This window comes from Saccostrea cucullata, unplaced genomic scaffold (genome assembly GCF_032062105.1).
Source record: "Saccostrea cucullata isolate Sc308-1 unplaced genomic scaffold, CSIRO_AGI_Scuc_v1 ctg746, whole genome shotgun sequence".
Taxonomy (NCBI): Eukaryota; Metazoa; Mollusca; class Bivalvia; order Ostreida; family Ostreidae; genus Saccostrea; species Saccostrea cuccullata.
Genome location: NW_026938715.1, coordinates 240,040 through 266,027, shown reverse-complemented (window position 1 = coordinate 266,027; position 25,988 = coordinate 240,040). Strand labels below are relative to the sequence as shown.

The window sequence follows — 25,988 nt, the reverse complement described above, 5'->3', positions numbered from 1 at the left end:
TAATTTTTACATAAAATAGATCAAAATAATTTTTTATGGTCTTTAAAGAATTAACATTGTAGTCATAAAACTCTTTCTAAAACAAACATTGACTAATTATTATTGATGCATTGTACAAATAAATGGAAGCAATTAACATAAAACATTGCAAAAATAAAAAAAAATGCATTGAATTCCAATTAAATTATTTTAATGAAGATAATTATTTTTTTGTAAATGAGTATGAAACTCTTACTTAAACTAATTTTACATAGATTGAATAAAATACTTTAGCTAATTTTTACATAAAATTGATCAAAATAATTTCTCATTGTCTTTAAAGAATTTAAATTGTAGTCATAAAACTCTTTCTAAAACAAACATTGATTAATTATCATTGATGCATTGTACAAATAAATGGAAGCAATTAACATAAAACATTGCAAAAGTTAAAAAAAATACATTGAATTCCAATTAAATTATTTTAATGAAGATAATTATATTTTTGTAATCATACATTGATAAAATAAATTAAACTTATAAACAGTTATTTCATTATTACCTTTTTTCCTTCAATGAATTCGAAACAGTACTAAAATCATCAATGACATAGGAACACGAATATACTGAATCTGCCTGGTGTCCTCTGAAATCTTGTATTCTGCTTCGGTTGGCTACAATATAGGAAAGTTTTATATACAGGAGATTTATAGTATATACAGAAAAAGCATTAATTAAAACAATCTTATAATTTCACTCATCCAAATTGTTTTCATAAGTATAATTTTTTAATATTACTATAAAGAATACTAAAATAATCAAGACATAGACAACACATGCAGATTAACTGCCTTTATAAATTTAATCGTTACATTTAAAGAAAAACATACCTCATTATTGATTTACAATGTTAAATACCAAAATTATGTAGATGGTGTGGTTGGCTACAAAGAAAATCATTTTACATGAGTAATATAATTTTCATGTATAAAGAAGCAACTTAAGAAAAAATAAATTTAATGATTCCACTCATTAAAATTACTGTATTCTCATTTATAATTTTTTTTCCCATTAATTTTCATTATATGTACATAAGGAATATTAAATATATATGTTATCCAAAATGGCGTTTGTCTATTTATAATAAGAAGTGTTCATCTTTTAATCCAAAATATTCCAGTTAAACATACATTTAGAATTAACTTGAAAATATGTTTAAAGTGGTCTTCCTAATGTCTTCCTGGAATCAGTTTTTGGTGTGGTTGGCTACAATGAAAGAAATTTTTACATTAGTTTTTTATATGTACATAAGGAATATTAGATATGAATGATATCGAAAAAGTCGCTTGTCTATTATAATATGTGTTCAGCTTTTAATCCAAAATATTCCAGTTAGACATACGTTTAAATGTAACTTGATAATATGTTTAAAGTGGTCTTCCTAATGTCTTCCTGGAATCAGTTTTTTGGTGCGGTTGGCTACAATGAAAGACATTTTTACATTAGTTTTATTTATATGTACATAAGGAATATTAAATTAAATGATATATCGAAAAATGTCGCTTTTCTATTATAAGATGTGTTCAGCTTTTAATCCAAAATATTCCAGTTAAACAAACCTTTAGAATTAACTTGATAATATGTTTAAAGTGGTCTTCCTAATGTCTTCCTGGATGGTGTGGTTGGCTTCAATGAAAGACATTTTTACATAAGTTTCATAAAAATGAAAAGAAGGATCTTTAAATCAATTATTTTTTTTAGCTCTTACCGTTATTTATTTTTATTGTTTTTTCGTTTCTTTTCCCTTCTATTTGAAAATTCGATAGATGTTCCCTTGTTCTTCGTTGTAAATGTGGTTGGGTCTATATCTTGGATGATCTCTACATTTATCTTATGAAGAAGGTCACGTTTCTCCAATTCTTGAAAAATCCAAAGTCTGCGATTGTCTAGGGACCACCAGTGTTTATTGTATTTACCAACCTAAAATGAAAGTGTTTATCAAAACTTAATATCACTAACATTTAAACAGTCTGATTACAAATTAAATATGTAAAATCTATCCATCATAAGGTATTTGTCATGGCACAAATTGTACTTTATTTTGTCAATATTGTGAGAGTTGGAATTGGGATGCTTTTCTTAATAATGCCCAGACCAATGTCGTGAGACTAACACACATCTCTAGCGGGAGTAAAACACTATGTTGTTGAATGTTTATATTCTATTTGCTTTCGTTAAGGATTAAAATACTTATAATGGCTAAAATAAAATTACACTGAAAATACCAGTATTACACTCGAAATATAGTGAGAATTTACTTGTATGAGTATAACAGCATTGGTGTTAAACCAATTATCCACTGTAAAGGTCTTGGTCATATAATTTTACAAAACAGATTTGTTTTGAAAACGATTAACATCAATGGAATATAATTTATGAAAACCTTAAAATTACACTATTTTAAGAATGTACTTGTGACCATCACGTGACGAATTTACACTTTGCAAATTTTCAAACAATATGGCTCCTGCTTGGTTGAGAAGTGATGTTAAAGAAATAGTTATCACTTTGTATACAACGAGATGAAACAACAAGAAACTTCTTAAAGAGTGGGAATACCCTGTACAACAAAAACGTATTTGATTAATCGTTTACGGATGTGAGGTAATACAGTATATTTGCCAAGAAAGGGAAAATATCTAAATTAGATAACAAAGATGTAAACATCTTTTAAGGTCAGTAAAAGAAAACAGAAAACGAACTGTGTTTGAAGTCACTGCCTTATTTTACCAACAAGGACAGCCACTGTTTTAAAAAAAGTGTACAGAGAACTTTTTATAAACAGGGGTATTTTCGGGGAGCTGTAAGAAAACGAATCAGAAATCGTGAAGTCATTCATAAAGTTCAGCTTTCTTTGTGTATAGGCAATTGTTACAAATACTGTCCATAATAACTGACAAAGAATAATATTCAGTGATGAATGTAAAGTGGACATTGGCTTATAAATAGTCGCGTATTTATCTGGGAAAAGGTCGGCGAGGACTGGTTACTCTGTTGTTATTTGCAACCTCAAACGCACAAGTTCAATTTGATGGTATTGGGAAGTGTAACCTTTAATAGTGAAGGTGCACTTACTGTCGTAGATGGCAGTATTAATGACCAAAAATGTATTGATATCAATGATAAACACCTGTGTTGTTGTGCGTTATTTTCCTTGGAAAAATTACCAATCTTATATCTTCCAAGATATTAAGGACAGATGATACAAACAAAAAATGGATGCCTGGATTGGTATATATTTTTTTGGTCTTATTTTATTAAAAATGATGTAAAAAATAAATTTCTAGAATATAAAGAAATTGTAAACCTTCTATGATATTGAAAATTCTACCTCTCTGAAACCATCCTTATTAATCTATACAAATATTTTTCACTTCAAATCCCAATTTTGTGAGAATTTGAATAAAAATTCAAAAACTATGCGGTTAAACTTATTCATTTTACTCATTAAAGCATGACTCAAGTTGTTATTTTCAAATTTTTTGACATAAGTTTGTTTGTATCATCTGTCCTTAATGCACCCAACCAAGATACAAAATAGTATTCACTCTAAGTTCTGGTCTTTTCAGAGTCGCAATTTAAACATTACAGAGATTGTATGGCTCAAAATCAAAAGAGAACTGAAAAATGGCGACAGAATTATCCCTCTGAAAATGAAATGAAAAACAAAAAATGAAATGAAGTACTAATTAGGATTCCCCCAGGGAAGCAATAATGAAAAGCTATAAGGAATATGATTACATCAGAAATATTGATTTAAAATGGACCATGTTATAGGAAATGATCAATGACATGATGAGAGCACAAATACCAACTAAGTTTACTCTACCAAAGTTATAGTATCCATGGATTGATACCTAGCTAAAGTTACTCACACGGAGGAAAATAGGACACATCAAAGGCAAGAAAGACCAACAGCAAGAGGGACAGAAAGCTTAATCGGAGACTTAATTAAACATATTGCCAGCTAGAAATTTGCCTTGCAAGGGACAATAACTTACAGAAAGTGATCTATGAGGACTTAAAGAAATTCTGGTCCTACGTCAAACACAGAAAACATAGTCCTGTGGCGTGTTTTCACTCAAATGCCCTGATAGACGGCTTCACAAAGACACTTTGTCGTAGACAGATATAACAACCCCCCCCTTTTTTTTTTTACAAAGGAATATTTTCAGATATGCCATCCAAAGGACACAACCCTTCCCCAACTATAAACAACATCCACATAGGAAGTAGCGGTACATGTAAGCCCATGAAAAGCTTGAATATACACAAAGCAGCGAGACCAAACGCAATCCCATCAAAATTTCTCCATGACTTTGCGATAGAACCAAATCCGGTTATGACAAAACTATTCAACTTTCGGTTGATATTGGAAAAGCATCTATTATTTCGTTATTTACACTTAGCTTCAAACTACCACAAAGACTCCTTAACTTTCGTAGGATGCAAGTTATTTGAACATATAGTGCACAACCAAATTATGGATCAATATAACGGCATTCACGTACTGGCAAAACAACATGGTTTCAGATCAAGAAGACCATACACAGTTATTGATTACAGTGGACAAGGTGGCCAAGTTATTAGCCCTTAAAGATAAGGTAAACATAGTGCTGTTAGATTTTTCAAAAGCCTTTGACAAATTGCCACATCAACGACTTCTACACAATTTGAACTTTAATGGCGTTCAGAGGAAACACCTAGAACTAGTTCAGGGACTTTTTTGCGAAAGTGACATAGCAGTCCACCCTAGAGGCCCAATCCTCTAATTAAACATGATGTCATTTCTGGAGTCCCACTGGTGAATATGATGGGACTATTATTCTTTTCCACCTTTTCAATACTAGTAACCTGTCGGTGTACATTTCATCAGATGTGTCATAATTCGTCGATGATTTCCTGCTATATCGAAAAATCAACACCATAGCAAATGCTAAAAAATCCCAGCTAGATGTGAAGTAACTAGGGAAATGGAAATGAGAACGGCAAATGAAATTCCACCCACAGAAATGTCTTTAGTAAACAACGACTCAAAAACAATCCCTCTTCGAAGGACACACTGTAGGATCAATTTTCAGTGGAAAGTACCTACAATGTAGATATTACTTTAGATATCAAGCTGAACTTGAAGGAACACATACACAATATATCATACAAGTCTTGCAAGACCTTATGCTTTTTTGCGCAATCTACTGGGATGTAGAGCTGGCATCAAATAAACTGCCTCCAGTACAATGGTCAGACCCACCTTGGAGTACATGTATGCATCGGCAGTCTGGGATCCCTATCAACAGACCCAATGCAAATACAAATGTTGGAGAGTGTCCAGGGAAGAGAAGCGAGGCTTGTTAAGGGCAATTATTGTGAGAAAACACCAGGCTGTGTTACATCGATGATGATGGAGGAACTACATTGGGAACCCTTAGAACATGGTTTATCACAATGTATCAGATCAGCAATGACCTAATTGATATCACAGCAACATTTGAACAAGGGACAGCAAATACTAGAACTGCCGCCATCCACCAACATAGCGAGATGTGTATGATTCTTCCCTCTTCCCGAGGACCATCAGGAATGGGAACAGCCTGCAAGATTGTGTCAAAGAAGCCAGTTCCATCAATGGTTTCAAAAAGCAATGACTGCCTCTTATCACCCTTAAGTTTACTGCAGAATATTAGTTTTAAACAAATTTGTAACTGTAAATAATGAGGCTTTGAGCTGTGAACTCACAATATCGAACCAAACGGATTGCAAAAGTATAGGAAGAGGAGGAAGAATGAATGGTTATTTGACTGATATTGTGGACAGAAATCCCGGTTGACTACATTCAGAGTATTTACCATACAATGCCTCAAAAGAATACACAGAGTATTAAATTCAAAATAAAACATAACAAAATACTGAGGTAAGAAAATAAATTGTTTATTATTTTTATTTACATAGCAAGATGCACAATTGCGGCGGCCATTTTGAATTTGGTCGATCACTTATGACAGATTACTGTATACAGTTTACAGTTTACTGAAGAGATTATTCTGGGTTTGAATAGTTCATGGAAGAAAATTGTGGGTTGTCCTTAATAAATATCAAATACATGGTTGATTTTTAGCTTACACATTTAATTTTTGATATTTTTAAAATATAATTTGTTGAGAACACGATTAACATTCCAAACAAACATACCTTGATCTTTGGGAGGTCTGTTGCCCTTGTCCTATTGTTTAAAATCTCATCAAGAACGTCTTTAACCCTATTTCCATTGTTGAAATTGTTAGAAATAGTATCTTGCGTGTATCGGATCTCGGATGGAATGAGATATTTGGTTTCTGAATTGTTGTGTCCTACATCATTGCTCGCTTTGCTCATAAATAATAAAGGGAAGGTTCATGCGCCGCTGAAATTAGGACTTTTAATTTTTTTTGGTAGGCTCATTTGGAGATAATTGTATGCTTTTCTGATAAGAATAAAGCAAAAAGAAACATGATATATTAACAAAAAGATTTTTTAAATGGGTTTGAATAGATATATCACTACGCGGTTATGAAACTCAATCGGCAATCCTCGACAAACTCCGGTACGCTCTATTCAAACTTCGGATGTGTTAGGTGGAGGAATACGCATCAGGCCAATACATTTCTACGCCGGAAATTGCCTTGTCACTCATTTCATATTTCGCTCAGCATAGAGTTTTTTGAAAAGGTTTCTAAACTTGCATAATTCTTCATTGTTTATTGCTTTTAATTACAACAACCATATGTAATTAGCCTTAAAAAGTCTTGTGCGAGACACAAAGGAGCTCGGATTTCAAAAGTGTAAATTTAAATGAAATTCAAATAAAATCACATGACCGAATCAGCAAGATGGTTGCTCACCTTTGACATTAAAGGTTAGTGTGCGAGGAATGTAATGAGCCACCCGAGGAGCTACGAGTGATGAAATTTCCGAAAAAAGTGCGGAGACGCAGATAACTATAGGTAGTTGAGCCTGGTTCCGGCCTACACATGATGATTCGCCTAGTTTAGAGAGTAAACAAGTGAACTGCAAACTGCATACTGCAAAAACATGCCAGAGCCTTTTTTGGCCTCTAATTTGGCTCCAAACCAAATTTTAACGAGGCCAAAACAGTTGGACCGGTCTCAAATTTGGCCTCTATAAAATAAATTGTCTGTCGTTGTTGTTGTCCCTGTTGTCGTCGTCGTAATCCTTTCACATTTTAATCTTCTCAAGAACCACTTTACCAATTTCAACCAAAACATGCCACAAAGTACTAGTATCTTTAGGTAAAGGGGATCCACGTTTGTTTAAATGAAGGACAAAGCTATCTTCAAATAGGGGATAATTATGAATTAATGAAAAATTAATGACATCTTAATTTTAAAAATCTTCTTCTCCAGAACCTATGGGCCAGAAAAATGAAACTCATGTGGAGGCATCCTCAGGTAGTTAAGAAGTTTGTTAAAATCATGACGGTTGACCCCTTGGGGTATGGTGGGGCCATGGGGGAGTTTAACATAGGGATACCTAGGGAAAATCTTTAAGAACCACTGGGTCATGAAAACTTTAACTCATATGGAAACATCCTCATGTAGTGTAGATTCAAGTTTGCTCAAATCATGACCCCTGTAGGTAGAACGGGGCCCCAATGGCTGATCAAAGTTTTACATATATTTGTGTATAAATATGAAAAAAAAATTAAAATCCTTCTTCAAAACTATTGGGCCAGTAAAGATTAAACTAATGTGGAAGCATACTCAGGTAGTGTAGATTCAAGTTTATTAAAATCATGACCCCCGAGGACAGAGAGGGGCTACAATGGCTGATCAAAATTTTAAATTGGTATGCATACTAGAAAAATCTTTTTAAAATCTTCTTCTTAAGCAAAGTTATGATTGGTGATATTACTAGAAGTACTGTGAGCAATGAGCTCACTAAATGATATACCCCCTCCCATATGATTATAATGGAAAAGTCAAAAATTTTAAATTTCTTTTTCTCAAGTATGGCAAAATTATACATGTATGCTTTATTGATACAGTGACATTCTGTAGTAATTAAAAAATCAAATCCATCCTCCCCCAACAAGTAAACTTTTCAATACTGTGCTGATTTGTGTTTTTTAACTAGCCCATGTGCTCAGATGAGCGATGTAAGCAATTTGGCCAATGGGCCTCTTCTTTCAGAAATTGATTGATTTCTTAATAGCTTCAGTTTTTAACGATTTCACTTATCTGATTTAAAAAAAAAATCTTGATCAATTTTCACCTTATAAATTATGTGACTTGAAGAATTGAAGTCGACGTTATACATGTTCTTTTTGTAGACCATGTCCGTAGTACTTGGGTTCATTATGAACATCAAGACACACTCAGTCAAAGGTGGTTTGACCAATATTATATTTATTAGCTCACCTGAGTAAACTCAGGTGACCTATAGCTATCCGTTTCCGTTTCCGTGGTGTGTTAAAATTTGTACATTTTCAGCTTTTTCTCTGAAACCACTGAACCAATTTCATCAAATTTAGTATACAGTGTCTATGGGTAAAGGAAAACAGAATTTTATGGTCTCTGCGCCCTTGGCCTGAGGGGTGGGACCAGAACCACTAAAATTATTGTAATCTTTAAAAATCTTCTTCTTTACTCTTGGACAAAAAGCAAACAAACTGTTGGCATGATTGTAATCAGCATAGAGTCCTCTACTAAAATTAATAAATTCAGGCCCATGGGTCAGGGGTTTAAGTGCTAGGGCGGGGCAAAATAGAATATATAGTGAAAATCAGTTTAATCTTTGAAAATCTTCTTCTCTGCTCGTGGGTATTAAATAAACTAACTAAGTACATATTTATGACGAACAAGAGTGCCTCTTCCAGATTTGTGAATTTTATGGCCCCATGGTTAGGTGTTTGTGCGGAGCTCTATTGTTAATATTGTGAAAATGCATTTATAATTTGAAAATTTTTTTTCTATGTTCCTGGGTATTAAATAAACTAACTAAGTACATAGTTATTATCAGCAAGAGTGCCTCTTCCAGATTTGTGAGTTCCCGTGTTAGGGCGGGGCTCTAATGATTATAGTGAAATGCATTTATTTTTTGAAAATCTACTTCTCTGCTTCTGGGTATTAAATAAACTAACTAAGCACATATTATTATGAGAATGAGTGCCTCTTTCAAAAAATGTGATTTTTATGACCCCAGGGTTAGGGGTTTTGGTATATTAGAGCAGGGCTCAATTAGTTATATATCGAAAATGTATTTATTCTTTGAAATTCTTCTTTTCTGCTTCTGGGTATTAAATAAACTAATTAAGTACATAGTTCATATAGTTATGATGAGCCAGTTGCCTCTTCAAAAAGTGTAAGGGGTTCTGGTATAAGAGCGGGGCTCAATTGTTATTAAATAAACTAAGTACATAGTTATGATCAGCAAGAGTGCCTATTCTAGATTTGTGAGTTTTATGGCCCCAGGGTCAGGAGTTCTGGTGTAAGGACGGGGCTCTATTGATTACATAGTGAAAATGCATTTATTCTTTGAAAATCTTTTTCTTTACTTCTGAGTATTAAATAAACTAACTAAGCACATATTATTATTATAAGCATGAGTGCCTCTTCCAAAATTGTGATTTTTATGACCCCAGGGTTAGGGGTTCTGGTGTTAGAGAGGGGCCGCTTGAATTATATATTGAAAATGCATTTATTCTTTGAAAGTATTCTTTTTTGCTTCTGAGTATTAAATAATCTAACTTAGCACATAGTTATGATGAACAAGGGTGCCTCTCCCAAAATTGTGAATTTTATGGCCCCAGGGATAGGGGTTCTGGTGTTAGGGCGGAGCTTTATTGATTATAGGGTAAAAATACATATAATAAATTTTTTGAAAATATTTTTCCTTCCGCCTGTGTTTAATGCCAATGATCCAATTATCCATATAAATGATAAAGACAGGTGCATCTAGCAAAGTGGTTTTTATGCCCGCCCTCCTGGGTCAGAGGGAGGTGGGGGTACTCAATCTGAAAATAAATTAATGCTTTGAAATCTGCTCTTTGGTAATAATAAACCATTTTATGATAAAATTTGCAAAAGATTGAAATATGTGGTCCCCTATGGCACTGGTTCCTTTGGGATGAGGTGCACCACTGTGTACAAAGTCACTGTGGAAGTGCATTTTCTCTTAGGTACTCTGATCTTCCTCTAAGTTTTAAGTAAATAAAGTAAGCATACTAAATTAAAAATTATGATAAGCAATGGCACCTCTTCCAAATTCAAAAATGTAAATTGTGAATTTCATGGTCAGTCTCTGGTTTAAAACACGAACCAAAGGATCACTTCGTTATAAATAGGGATCTGACCTATAGGACCGGGCTTGGTTTTATTCTCTACAAAAGGCTTGCCGATTTCCGTTCTGATTAATGACATTAGGCTGAATACATATAACAATTTGTTTTTCCTAAATCTTTATTTCAGTAAGTAGAGATAGGGGCTGAACCCTTTCATAGATTTCTGAGTTTGTTATCTCCAAACATAATAATTAATATTTTTCTTTACTTCTTATTGTGCTTAATGGTAATGTATGGTAATGTATACTGTCTCTGAAATTCTATCCTTTATGTCCAGGCTATTTATGGATATTTATGGATATAATAAAACATGCCATTATAATTATAATGTGTGCAAATTATATAGACCTAAATGAAATCCAAGGAAAACAGTTCCTGATATATGTAGACGAAGTCAATGTGATTAAAATTCTTAGGAATATATACAAATGAACTTCTTCTCAGCTCAATGCTGCCAAGAATCACTGTAGGAAAGCGGCTGACCGTAGTATATACTACGGTCATCAAAACATGTCGGCCGAGGTCACCGGTTAGAAATTTTCAGTCAAGATTTAAAACATTCGCTAGGTTATCTGTGTTAATTCTTGCAAAATATAAATGTACGCCAATGAGAACTTGCTATAGGTTAGTATAACTTACTTGCATTTAAAGAAATAAAGCGGTAGTAGGACCTCAAAGTTTTTGTCAATGATGACCGTAACAAAATTTTAAGATGACCGTTATATAGATTGTTCCCAATGAAGTAGGATGACCGTACTATATAAATATAATCTAATGTGTTTTCTTTTCTGTTGAAGAGGCAGACATATCATGTTATTTTTGTATTAAGGTTTCGTCAAAGGTCAACATGTCCAAAATTTATTTTTACAATAGCCCCAAAACTATGTGAGGTATAAAGTTAAAAGTTTTACATTATATAAATTTTTCATTGATTAACATATAGAAAGTATTACCTGATAAAAAAAATACTTGGTATAATATTAATTGAGAAAATTCGACTAAAAATGTATATATTTTCAAAAAATATTCCTAATTAATTCCGTGATCTTAGTGAAAACCATCATTGCAGAAACAAAATATGTTTATCAATGAAGGGCAAGTTGGACTTGGATATAGCCTCTGGAAAGTTGTTTTCCCTTTTTATTTTGTCCAAATGTTAAGACTTGAAAGGGAAAGTACATTGCAACTAGCAGATTCTATTGGGGTCTTGTCTTTAAACTTGTCATGCTTTCAATAACAGCCTTTCAGAGACCATTCACGTCCAACCTGCCCTTCAATGATAAACATATATTATTTTTACAACGTTGATTTTCACAACAAGAACAAAATTAACCAGGCGCGTTTTTCTTTAAATATGCACATTTTCTGATACAATTTTTCTCAAAAAATATTTTTTAAAAAATTTCTGTTATCAAGTGATACTTTCTATCTATTAATCAATGATATATTTATAAACTGTAAAAGTTTTGACTTTATACCACACATAGTTTTGGAGCTATTGTAAAAACAATTTTTTAGACATGTTGGACTTTGACGAAACCTTAAAAAAGACAAAGATGTTCATGTAATTTTGAACCATAGCTATGGCACGCCAAATTCACAAAATAAGCTAAGCATAGTTTCACTGTCAATAAACTAAGTTTATCGGTTGTAAACAAAAGTTTACGGACTGTAAACTATAGTTAACAGCGTTAACCTATATTTTACATCTGTAAACAATAATTAACGCGATTATCTATGTTTCACAACCGTAATCTATACTTAACACCGAAAACGGTTATTTTCAATTACAAAACATGGATTACCTGATCAATACAGTTTCACGATTTGTAATCAATGGTTTACAATTCTTAATTATAGTTAACGATCTGATAAATAAAGTTTCACGATTTGTGAAACTATGATAAACAATTCTTACCTATAGTTTACGATTGTAAATTATGGCTTTCAAACGTGAATCTATGTTTTCCAACAAAATCTAATGTAAAACGCTTTATTAAAGACAGATAAACTTAGATTACTATTCGTAAACTATAGTTAATTAACAACCGTTAAATATAGTTTTACACATGAAAACTATAGTTCATGGTTTGTAAACTATGGTTTACAGTCGTAAAACCTCGTTTATCAACTGTGAAACTGTGTTTGGCTCATTTTTGTGAATTTGACGTGCCACACACTTAACAAAACTTTTAAGTATTCACTTTTATCAATATATTTATTTTATAACTATTTATAGAATGGTATGATATTTTCAAATTATTGCACAAATGAGTATTCTTAACAACTGTAGAAAGAAATAAAGTATCACCGATGAAAAACAAAGTTCCGTGACGAAGCTTACAGGCAATAAACAAATTTGTACTTTGCGTGTTTTGTGTAATTTGCATCTTTTTGTGACCATTATCAAATTGAAAAAAACTTTGGCAAAATGACCATTGAGATAGAAGGTAGAGTCGTTGGAATGTTAATATCTGGACCATCTTTGCACAACATTTTACTCACTTTTATTTTTATGCTTTATTATTTCGTCCCGAACGAAGCCGGTGACGACATATTGCGACTGTACATACACAATTTTTGGTTGTCCAGGCTGTTTCTCAAAGATGGCTGGGAAATCTTTCTGAAACTTTTCTCAAAGGACGATCACTGCTAGTAGCTGTGCCATATGGTCATTTAGTTTAAAAATGGCTATCCTTGCCATGGAAACCTAAAAATTGTCATGTGACGAATTTTGTCCGCAAGGGTACTCTCTAGGCCTTTGAATATTCGTCATGAAACCTTTTTTTTTATTTTAGTGAATAGTAATTGTAGTTGTGCGATTCGCATATAAAATTTTCAAATAATCGATTATTGCCATGGAGACTAGAGGAAGGTGAAAATTCTTTAACTTCGATGTTTAAATCATAGAACTGAAAGGTCTTATAAGAATTGATGGTTGTCCAATCTTACCTAATGGGTACTGTTATAGTGATACAAAAAATGAAAGTCTTGTCCGAAATTATCAATAGTTGCCATGGAAATAGGGGAACAGTTCGGGGCTACATACGCTATTGCAAGAAATAGTAAACTCTCTAGTTGTACTTGATATTACTTTTAAAAATTAACAAACCGTATCAAAACCCACTTAAGCACATATTTCTATATGTTGTGTGTCATTTTTCATCGATCACCAAAATAACACAATTTGAAAGTTTTTGACAAATTCAACCAAACCGGAATTGACCTTGATCTTCGCCTGAGGACAAAATTTCGCATCGCTCCAGGGTTAAAGGTTGGTAAATTATCCAGAAACAATCTTTGGAACATGAAAACAAACAATTTCAATCTTACGAAAATGTTAAAAAAAAAATCCGTGCTCGTGACAGTCTAAAATCAGTCCAAGTACTCAGTAGTCTGAATCGGTGTACTTCCGTGCTTCACTCTCAAGAATATTAACTACAAGGTATCTGTGTGAAGATACACTGTCAAATACCCGGATCTGAATCCCATAGAACATTATTAGGATTTTATGATAAAAGTCAAAGCCCTGCCTTTCCACACAATTTCGTCTGTTTGGAAAGAACTATACAGTAGGTGTGGCAGCAGATGGGTCAGTCCCCTATTCAGGGATACATGGTATCCAACAGTAAAAATTGTCTTGAAGTAATTTATAGAGCGAGTGGTGGTTATACTCCATATACAATGTAGATATTTTGTGTGAATTTTTCATTTTCATCATTTCCTTGAAACTTTGCTTAAAATTCTGACGAGATACTTACATGAAATTTATGCAACACTGAACTGAATTATGCATCATCAACCAAGAATTAAAGAAATCATTTATTGTTTGCATTTGTTCTTTAAAACTTCAAAAAATGTAAGGTGAAAACTTAGAATTTTTTTCAGTGTACAAAGCATATTCAGAAACTGAAAAAAACTATACATAAATCTATTCACTTTCCTATATATATACTTATCTGGACTTAAAGAAAAAAATCAGTTATGGGTATACAGTGTGTATAAATGTTGAGAGTAAAACAAAATGAAGTTCATGAAAGTAAACGTCAGCAGCAATGTGATTTTTGACAAGATGCTCAGAGACTAACACAGAAAGCAGTGAAATTCACAGTGTTCTTTCTGATGTTATCAGGAAAATGGAAGAAATTGGTCGTTTGGATGACTTTTGTGCATTAATGAAAAACATCAGAACATGGCAACATTGCACTCGACTTGTTGCTTGATATCGGCAAGTTCTATAAACAAAGGACGGTTTATTATACATGAGATATAGTGATGAGTCGCTGTCATTTTGGGTAACAGTTGCAATTAAAACTGTTTGAAGGGCGAGGTTTGTCTTTTTTCAGAGGAGGACTAGGACTTACAATGTAGTGATGGTCGCAATATCAATATTATTCCTAAAGAATGCAAAATAAACTTAATAGTCGCAATTATTAATATTATCATTTTATATGTATAATGTATATAACATTGTATAATAAAAAAGAAAAAAAAAATAAAAAAGGTCGAAGAAAAGTGTTACTTTTTTTCAAGATTTTTATTAATACTTTGTTTAACATTCTAAATTAAGCGTGGCTTCTCTTATCGATAAGTGCTAAATCAATCATATTTAAAACGTTTCAGTTCTTTTTTATGACCTCCATACTAATTAGTATATAGATCTTGTATAATGTAATCTGTATTGAACATCTAGTACTAATATTGAATAAGATATTTTCCTCTCAATTGATTTTGTACATATACTACGGTCTTCTCTATAATTATATTACGGTCGTCATCTACTTTGTCGAGTATGGTTATTACGGTCATCATTGTCAAAATCTTTGAGGTACTACTACAGCTTTATTTCTTTAAATTCAAGTAAGCTATAATAACTTATAGCAAGTTCTCATTAGCGTTCATTTAAATTTTGCAAGAATTGACACAAATAAACTGTCAAATGTTTAAAATCTTGACTAAAAAATTCTAAGCGGGGACCTCGGCCGACATGTTTTGATGACCGTAGTATATACTTCGGTCAGCCGCTTTCCTACAGTGAAGAATACCTGTATCGAGTAACACAAAGTGAGCTTTTCTTGTCCTCGGAGAAAGTGTGCTTATATTGTTCCGCTTGACTGACAACTGTACATTTGATTGTTACGATCTGATCTCCCTTTAGTGTTCCTTATATCAAGAATAAGGCATGCATAAAGGATAAATAATTGAAAGTAAATGCCCAGGTCTATATAAAAAAAATAAAATAGTCTGAAAAGGCGAAAAATTAAAACTTTAAAGGTATGGTACCAGGTGGATTCGAACCCTCGAATTTAAAAAGAAAGCATCGTCAGTGTAAGAGTCAGCTGATATATCAACTGAGCTAGTATGACTATTAAAATACATGGCATAAATTTTAACCGGATTATCAAAATCCGGTTTCCTTAATTTTTGTAGGTTTTTTTATGAATTTCGACACTAGGGCAGGGGTGCCCCTAAAAAATTCCTATCTTAAATTATTCTTTACATCCCAAGCTATCAAAATATCACAGTTTTATTTAGGGGCAGGCCTGCCCTGAAGGACTTCTAGGCCAAAATACATGCAGAAATCAACGCTTTAATGGACAAAATAGTGTTTTGGCCAATTTTGGAGGTTTATTGTACGGTTTTAAATCATAAATATTAGGTATAAAATACAAATTTGAAAACTTTAGACACATATACAATAGAAAATAGCGAATAAAGATTAATATTGGAATGTCACTTTTTCCGGGAAATTGTTCTCTCCTATAGGTCAATCCTTTTGTCAAAGCGAATACATCCATTGTTTGAAAGTTGTTACGCAATACTCAGGTGGCCAATAAGGCCCATGGACCTCTTGTTGGTGGAAATAATATAATAATAATAATAGGGATGGCCATCAATTACAGAATTGCTAATTGCTTAACCACAAGACGTTTCGACCGATTAACCGGTTAGTCGTATCAATTAAGATGTTTATTAAGACATTTCTTCTTATACACAAAAAGGCTATAAAAGACGTTTTAATTTTCATTCTGTAATTAATCTTGATCGGGATATTTTATGTGCATTAAGAGTATATTTTATTTTTTAATTTCAATGTACAAGAAAAAATGAAGAAAACCACGAATCTTGCCTTAGAATCAGACATGGATAATTTTTCAACGCAGACGTAAACGAAGTTAATTCAGTATGTCAACCATAATCAAAACTGTCTGAACTCTCACTTTATTTGCACTGTTTTTTCTTAAAATAAAATAACTTAATAGTTAACGGCAAAATATAGACATACAATTAGAAGTGCTAAGTGGTGATATTTTACAATCATTAAAAAATCACATGCCGGGCAGTCTGGGTAACAACATGATGTTTTATAATCAGCAATTACCAGGGGTAATACTTTACAAAATTACCAATATCCTTACTGATTTTACTTTTAATTACAAAATATAATAAGTTATCCCATGACCGACAAATTTTTCTTTGATCTTCACAAGGGTGTATTTCTCATATCAACAAAAGTGTTGTGATATATTGATAGTGATATTGCATATCGACTAGAAGGATTGTGAGAAATGAGCTCACTAAATGATACCCCCGCCTCCTATAATGTCCATGTTTTGCTATATATTGTTTTTTCGGTAATGTATGTAATAGTTACATGATGACACGAGATGATGCATACAAAATATCGTTGAGTTATTGCACGCGAGGAGGCGTTAGCCTCCGAGTTTTCAATAACGAAACGATATTTTGTATGCATCATCGAGCTGTCAATCATGTAACTGATTTATCCCATGACCCTTCATTTGACCTCTTCCCATATTAGGTATTTTCTTTGTATCAACTAATAAAGACTCTGAATCAGAACCACGTGATAGTCTTAACGCGAAGGGTTTTTGGTATCCAAGTAACGGATTTACAAATTTGGTAAATTTTCTTAGTACTGTACCACGTGATCATTTTCTTGAGATAATCAATTCATTTGTATTCTATGGATTTGGAGAAAGTAGTAGAAGGGGTCTATAGCGTAAAGAATGGCCTTTTTGCAGCAAGCCTACGACGAGGATCATTTTCAATCGAGTCAAGCAGTTCACATTGTATGAACTCAGGCGATCGGATTTAAAAATGGCCCATGTGGCCAGGACTTCTATGAATTTCGATTTACCGTGTTGGTGTTTGGGATCATTTCCGGAATCGAAAAGGGAAAATTTTACGGAATGGACTGAATATACTAGCTATACAGATTCGGAAAACATGTGTCGGCCAGTGAAATAAGTGCGCTTAAAAAATCAAGAAAGTAAAACCACACGCCGTAACAATTCATCAGTTCATGGGCAGTCAACATGGTTCAAGTGTTCAACGACTGGAAATCTCAGCGAAACAACAACTTGGTGAGTTTAAAATCATTCCCGAAATACTCTCTTTTATATACCAAGAACTTTCGAACACTATATCATGTTTTGTACACTGTAATTGAAGCCAGGGGTGCATACGGATTTCCCTACCCCGATCGAGAACTTTATATCAAATCTGTTCCGATAGTCTACTGTGCATAAGAGCAAAGTGTTCATGAAATGAACTTTTCAGAGGATGCCCGAAAGGAAACTACCATTGAATGTGCGAATTCCTATGGGAGATGAAGCTATCCGCTTCGAGAAATGCTCCGCTAGACCGTGTCAGTGTCTTGTTTTGTAAAGATTTGTGCATTTTGATTTAAACTGTGTTAACTATCTGTATTGTGTGTGTTTTTTTCTTGTTTCTGTTAGTTCATTAAAATCTAGAAACGAATTTTTGTCTCATTTGCATAGCTCCTCCTACATCTAGGGTATAACGGTTGGATATCACTAGCTTTATATCACATATGTGATATTTAATATATCACAACACTTTTGTTCATATGAGAAATACACCCTTGTGAAGATCAAAGAAAAATTTGTCGGTCATGTGATAAATAGAGGAATAATTCGTCGTATCAAATGTTATTCAATGTTATTCAGAAGCCGCCATATGTGACGTCATAGGTAAGAATATGATGGTAATGTCAATATTTTGTTATGGGCCCAGCAGGCACACAACGTTATTTAAACGTTATATATTATACAATTATTGCATGATAGTGAGGGAGACATGAAGATTTCTTCGCCCATGAAAAATCATATTCCCCGAGGGCAATGTCTCCCTCACTATCATGCAATAATTATTTTATTATACCGAATCAAGCACAATGCAAAAAATATAAAGAGAATCCAATAAATAAAGTAAAAAAATTATGAGAACAATATGAAAAACCAACTTGCATTCGCCGCATTGTGACGTCACAGTTGGGGAACACGGCGTGAAACACGTTCTGTAAACCAAGCTGATTACATCTAGATGTATGATAGCGTAGTCAGCCGAGGTGAACCGAATGCGAGAAACACGAAGTTTTGTTGCAGGGCGAAAACGACGATCACGTGACTACCTCAGCCAATCAAATTCTTCTTTAATTGTGTTTATTTATATGAGGCATAATAATAGTTGAAGTTGAGTTTACCCAGCAGTCACACAACGTTGTTTTAACGTTGAATTTTAGTTGAAGTTGAGTTTAGACGTTGATAAATCTAGATTCAATATTGATTCAACGTTGACTTTTCAACGTTGAAAATTTCACGTTGAATCAACATTGAATTCAAATTGAGTTGAATTGCTAACATTGATTCAACGTCGGATCTTCGCTGAGGGAGCCAATCTTTTGCTGATCTTAGATAATTTGGACTATGATGGTGTCGGACCATAACACTGTCGGACCATTACAAGGTCGGAATATGGTTGCACTGTAAATCAGAGTATCAACTTTTTATCTTTAAATAAACAACATGTATCAATGAATGTAATGCATAAATTCATTTATTTAGAAAAATATTTATATAAGTAAAAAACAAACAATGATAAAACACTATCTTCACTTCAAAGAAGTCTTTGAGTTCACTAATCACTTTACTCCGAGCGTCTATATTTCAATCAATGTTTTTCTGAACTTAGCCATTGACCATACCAGTCTGGCTGCTTCTTAACTCTTGCTGAGCGACTTAAGGTTAGAGCTCTCTGTGACACTTCAAGTACACTGTCTTTAGTTTAACTGGCTCATTTCCACTGTGGGATGAATCGTTAACCCCAGCTCCGAGTACTGAAATGATAATTGAAACTTAGACTAATACCTGAATAACTATAACCTTCATCAACTACTGATGAAATATCTTGAATACCGGTAGATGAGGGCTGTGCAGGTTTGTCTTCCGTTGATCTTAATTGTCTTCAACACTCTTCACTCTCGTCGTCAACTCTTCTTTGTCACTTTTACCCTTTGTTTCTGATGAATCCAATGAATGAATTTTTTTGTCGCTGCTGACACCTGTCTATCTCCGCTTTGTTTTTGCCTCTGTTTCCTACCTTCTAGTTGGTTTCTCTGTATTTCCTTCCCCCCTCCTGAAAACAGAATAAAGGAGAAGCATATTTAAGTTCTTGTTCTGCCTGGTATACCCTTTGCTTTCACTCTGAAAACAGGAACATCTGGATTTGGAATTTCCTTAACAGTATAAATAGTTTCCTCCCACTTTTCAGCTAATTTGTTCTTACCATTTAAACCAACATTCCAAACCAAAACTTCATCCCAGGCTCTAACTTGGTCTCTCTTACTTTGGCATCACACCTCTCTTTGTTCTTAAAAAATTGAAATTCGACCAAATTGATCAATCAGATTAATTAAAATCCAATTAACTCTCAATTAATTTTAATAGTAACTAGATGCAGTCAGGAGACAGTATAACTGCACTAAGGTAAACACACTCCTTTATATTGCGTTTTCCACGCAAAACCTCAATGTATCATTATGTAATTATCACTGTACATGTATTCGTCAAATTGAGCATAAAACTTTCAGGTGACCATGTGATCTATAAGCCTCTTATATATATTTCATATACTTAATTCATTACCAGTCTGAAATTACAGAATTTAATTAATGAATTGATATAAAGATTCTGTTAAATATTTTACCCATGATGGGAACTTTTCAGCTAACCTGAGCCGAAGGCTCAAGTGATCTTTTCTGATCAAAATTTGTCCGTTGTCTGCCGTTGTCTTCGTCGTCGTAAACTTTTTAATCTTCTCCTCGCTTAACCAATTTAAACCAAACCTGCCACAAAGTATTCTTAGGTAAAGGGGATTCAAGTTTGTTCAAATGAAGGACCATGTCCTCTGCCAAGGGGAGATAATTATGAATAAGCGTAAATTAATGGCATTTAAAAAAAAATCTTCCTCTCAATAACCACTGAACCAGGGGAGATGAAACTCATGGGGACGCATCCTCAGGCAGTGTAAAATTAATTTTTTTTCAAATCATGATCCTCGTGGGTAGGGCGGGGCCACAATAGTCGATCAAAGTTTAACATAGGAGTGTATAGGAAAAATCTTTTAAAATCTTCTCCTCAACCACTTGGCCAGGAAAGACGAAAAGATGAAATTATCCTCAGGTAGTATAGGTTCAAATTTGTACACATCATGACCCCTAGGGGTAGGATGGGGCCGCAATTGCTGATCAAAGTTTTACATAGTAGTAGATAGGAAAAATCTTTTTAAAAATATTCTTTTCAAGAATCACTGGGCCAGGAAAGATGAAGCCATGATTATTGATATTTATTTGAAATCATCTTCAGATAAAGTAGATTCTAGTTTGTTCAAATCACAACACCCAGGGAGAGGATGGGGCCACAATGGGGGATCGAAGTTTTACTATAAATCATATTTTTAAAATGGACATTTTGACATTATTTTTGGTTCAACCCTCGTATACATATTTCCATTTCTACTTGATTTATTTAATTATATGATAATTCGTTGAATACTGTTGAAAGAACGAAAATTTCACATTTTATTTAATATCTATTGTAATTCGTCAATCTTTCTGTACATATCAAAAGCTTTATATTGTTTGTATCAAGCACATTTTTTACTCTTAAACTTTTTACGTTATGCTTTGGCTAAAAATTAGATTGTTTTATTCATGTGTCTATTTTCAATAAAAAGCTTCTGAATTTGTCTTCTAACATTTCAACCAGGTTTTCCACACAATAATTCTCGAATAAAAAGATTCATATTTGTTTAAAAGTATTTACGGACAGAAAGATATATTACTAAAGAGATCTTTGCTTACATAAAAAATAAAAATTGATTTTTGTAATATTATCATTTGATGTTATATAAATAATTATATTTTTTTTATTTTTGAGATTTTATGCGTTCGTTTGTGTTCAAATTAAAAAGATGGCGATAACAACCAGTAGTCGATCTGAACAAATTTCAATGAACAATACAGATATGTAAAGAGGATATTTAGGAAGGACACTTGACAATTTTAGAAATTGGATCAGGTGCCTAGCAGGAGTAAGCATCCCCTGTTGACGACTAACTCTCGCCGTGAGCTCTATGCATTGATCGGGTAGCATTTACAAAGATATACTGCACAAAAAATAACTTTTATTCCAAATTTACTCGTGTGACAAGATCAAATATAGGTTAAACGATTAAGCCTATTTTCATTCTTGGTGAAAGGGTTTTAAAAGTCTTGGGCTGCTGTCGTCTGATCTGATAACCAACATTCTTTTGTCTTTGGGAAATGATTTTTAGTTCACTTTTGTCAAAAGTTCAGGTCAGCTTTCAAACTGAAGAATGTCCGGTGTCCGTCTGGAGTGTCACATCGATCTTTTTTTCTGTTTTCTTTCCATTTTCTTTTTTTACGGAATTAATTGGCCAATTTCAAACAAACTTGCCAAAAAGTATCATTGGCTAAAGGGGACTAAAATTTGCTCAAATGAAGAACTATATTCTCCTGCAAAGGGAGGTATAGATACTTAATAAAAATAAAATGACATTAAAAGAAATCTTTTACTCAGTTATCACTAGTTCAAAAATGATAAAAATTTAACAAGCTTCTTTATCGAAATTATGAACCCCTCTCCGTGCTAGGATAATGTTACACTAAACGATCAAAATGATACGCAAGAATATTATAAAAAAAACTTCTCAATAACAGTCAGTCAGTAAATACGATGTTAAAGCCATCGTTAGTCAACGTCGTAATGAAGTATTATCCTCATGTAGATTCAAGTTTATTAAAATCATAATCCCGAGGGGTAGAGTGGAACCATTAAGACCCCAAGGGGTAGCTTGTAACCACAATGAGCGATCAAAATTAAGATAGCAGTAAATGGAGAAAACCTTCAAAGTTTTCTTCTCAGTTAATTAGGGTTATCACGAAAGATTTATATTTTTTGAAAACAACCTTAGTACACGTCACATGTAAAGTAGAATCGAGCATGCTTAAACTCGACCCCTTAACTTTCCCTACTGGGGTAAATTAAGGTGGGATGCTTAACTATGAATATGTTTTGATTTTTATTTAAAAAATCTACAATTTTCCTTGTATTATCCTTGATCCGCCACTAACTTATCAATTCATCGAGGGATACTTACTACCGGATGTTGACTGTTATACACTGACCAATTTCCGCCATCTGTTGAGAGCTTCCGGAACCTTTGTCTCGGTATGTTGTCAAAATTATATTCTGTACAGGAAAATATTTCACAAGACGAATTCTCTTTGAGTGGCTATTAATCCAGATATACTTCATGTAAGTGCTTTATTTTTCATAAGATTAAAATTCATTATTTTGGAACTTCGACATTCCAATATTCTAATCAGCAAAAACTTCTTTTCACTAATATTCTATTGTAAATTAGTCTGCATATATGTTTATGTGATAATTTTTTACAAAAAGCCCAGATGTAAAATAAAAAAAAGTTTTCTATATAATCTAAATTAGAAATGAAAAAATGCACAATTTCGAACTGTTCGCACAGTCTAAGAGAAGGAGACTTTTATAATTGTCTGGAGTAATTATTTGTCAAAAAGAAAAGGATAAATAGAGCACAAGTTTTAATCAATAGGGTATAATTAAAATATCTAAGATGCATGTACATATTAATATCCAGTTGCTAAATCATACTGAATTTGAATTTTAACGTTGACATTTAAACTATAAACTAGAGTAAAATAAATGACAAATCTAAATCTAATTGTATCTAATAAATGGTAAACAAATTTTATTTATTCAACTTTTCAAACTTATCATTAATCTAAACTGCACAAAATGTATTTGAACATTTCGCGAGAAGGATTAAAATTTTATTCCTAGAGAGAGAGAGAAAAAAAAAGAAATTCCAATTCAAGGTATAAGATTTCGTAATTAATAATAATAATAATAAAACTGCAGAACCCCTAAAAAATTTTGAATTTATTTTTTCCTCGCTAAAATTGGTCTCTACTCTCTTTAAACTTTAATTAACTTTGTTGGGATGTTTCGCAATTGGAAGATGACTCTGACTGCATCCTGTCACTATGTTCAATGCTGACACATGGTTGCTTCACTATTGAAATGACAAAAACATATCAAAGGGAATAATGCATCTTCAAGTAGGTTTTATTGTGTAATCAATTTACTTATGTCACACACTGCTTTAAAAGTACCTTTCTCTTAATTTGAATGTATTTTCCCAGACAGCGAGTGTGCTTGCACATCCCTTTTCATGAGTCAAGTAAACTCAGACAACATCCAAGGTCTTTTGGTACACTTAGGCATTAGTTCCCGGAAATTATACGCATTAAATGTTGTTATAAACGTGAGGCAGATGAGTGTTTCTTATATAAGTAGTTCAGCATAATTGTTTGTATACAACGTTCGTGTTGTGTAATAAAGATAAAAAAAACAAGCTGCAGTTTAAGACTTATAGGTATAGGCCTCACGAATTAAAAAAAAAATAAAAATTGCTATGTATTCTTGCACATATTATTTATAATGAAAATAAAGGTTTAAGTTTTATGTTTTAATTATGTTTTAATTAAAAGCTCTTCTATTCCAGGAGGTAAAAAAGAATGTTCCTGCTGCGCAAACTGAGACTTTTCTCACACAGCAAATGTAAGGAACAAAGTCAATCCATCTCTGATCTCAGTAGTTTGGAAAGTCTTCATGACGTTGGTGTAAATAACCCGGGTTATGATCTCAAACGCTCAAAATCAGCAGAAGAACTCAATGATGACGTCATAGAATCTTTGCAGATGAGAAATAACCGGTCATTGCATTCTACTGCCAGCAACAGCACTGACGATAGTCTTGATGATTATCTTCAACCGGTTGCTGACATGCAGAATGAATCGAAATCAATGAAAAAGGTTGCTATTGTTAATCCCACGACACATGTATTTCCCGAGGAAGAAAACAAGCTCAAACAACCTGTTGAAGAATGTCTTTATGAAAACATCGAAACGTGTAAAACTCCAAAAGCATCAGATGATTCCTCTGATATTAAAGGAGAAGAAAATGGAGAAGCAAGTAGTATTTATCAAAACGTTGAGCAACTTGAATTTAAATTAGAAAACGACAATCAGGAATCGGGTTATCAAAATGTTGTGTTACAAACTGGATCTACGTCAGATGTAAGTAAGAAGAATGATGAAACTTGTGAATATGAATTCGCACATAGGCCTGGAACTGTACAGAAAACCGAAAATTCGGAGGATGAAAAAGAGAAAAAGAAATCGGAATTGAATCAGGGAATGGACAATTGCATAGAGGAAAGAGGACTTCAGTCCCAATCGGTGATTGTTTCAAGTAATGTTTCGAACGATCTAACCAAATCTTCCACGAAACCAGCTAAAAAGCCAAAGCCTGCCAGACCACCACCGCCAAAGTTCTCTAAAAACTTTACCCCTTTCAAACACAGATACACAAGTCCAGACCTGTCTGCTCAGCATGAACGAGCTCACAAACCTCCAGAAAAAAGCATTTCTGTTGACAGTCCTGGCAGATATGTGGACGACCCCAAGGTATTAAGAGACAGGTTGAGGCTACTATTTAGAAACGCCAAAAGTACCTCAGAACCATCAGTGCGTAAGTCTGGAAATGTCGATGATTATTTGGACATGTCCAACAGTCGACCTGGTGATGTTAAATTTGAGGACACAGATGATTACATGCCAATGAGTCTAGAAGACAGCTGTCCATTAAATGCAAAATAAAAAAAAAACAATATACAGATAGTAAAAAAAAAACGACTCGTACATGTATATCACGAATACTGGAACAAAACTGAGTACCAGTGGTTTAAATTTTTGGCATATATTTTTTGAATTTTTTTTAATCAATTACATATTCTGTGATACCCAAATAACCCTCGGTGCTCTTGACTACGGTTGATTGGTACTCACAAAATATGCTCTGGTATTTTTTCATTACAATGAAATTGTGAAATCTTAAAGTATAGAGCTTCTTTTGTGATGTAAATTGATAATTCAATATACAGTGTATATGAAATATACATGCGTAATCGAAAATGTCTTTTTTATACTATGGAAATATGAATATGGAAAAAGATTGTTCATCAGATTAACTCTCTCTCTCTCTCTCTCTCTCTCTCTCTCTCTCTCTCTCTCTCTCTCTCTCTCTCTCTCTCTCTCTCTCTCTCTCTCTCTCTCTCATAGGCATATAAAATTCAGGATGCAGTGATACTTCTTTCATATAAC

General features: G+C 33.2%; 1 protein-coding gene and 1 long non-coding RNA gene across 4 annotated transcripts; one reads left to right on the top strand and one right to left on the bottom strand.

The window, feature by feature from the left end:
* Nucleotides 1–324: 324 nt before the first annotated feature.
* LOC134251036 (uncharacterized) lies at nt 325–6,425 on the bottom strand. The gene is made up of 7 exons (XR_009988654.1): nt 6,229–6,425; nt 1,748–1,959; nt 1,599–1,665; nt 1,382–1,458; nt 1,170–1,245; nt 870–923; nt 325–653 (listed from the first exon to the last, which is right to left on the bottom strand). It is a non-coding gene; the product is annotated as an uncharacterized LOC134251036 (long non-coding RNA).
* A 16,404-nt stretch (nt 6,426–22,829) lies between these two features.
* LOC134251022 (WD repeat-containing protein 44-like) lies at nt 22,830–25,703 on the top strand. Of its 3 annotated transcripts, none has more exons than XM_062733385.1 (2): nt 22,830–22,953; nt 24,329–25,703. In XM_062733385.1, exon 2 carries the CDS (start codon nt 24,342–24,344, stop codon nt 25,482–25,484), a length of 1,143 nt encoding a protein of 380 aa, XP_062589369.1. In that variant the 5' UTR covers nt 22,830–22,953; nt 24,329–24,341; the 3' UTR covers nt 25,485–25,703. The 3 variants fall into 3 exon arrangements, with proteins under 3 accessions (XP_062589369.1, XP_062589366.1, XP_062589368.1); XM_062733382.1 differs by having other exon boundaries at nt 22,935–23,040; nt 24,329–25,702; XM_062733384.1 differs by lacking the exon at nt 22,830–22,953 and adding an exon at nt 23,967–24,093.
* Nucleotides 25,704–25,988: the final 285 nt, after the last annotated feature.

Bases quoted from the DNA above. Each gene is read 5' to 3' on its own strand.
- LOC134251022 (XM_062733385.1), top strand. From the start codon at position 24,342: ATGTTCCTGCTGCGCAAACTGAGACTTTTCTCACACAGCAAATGTAAG.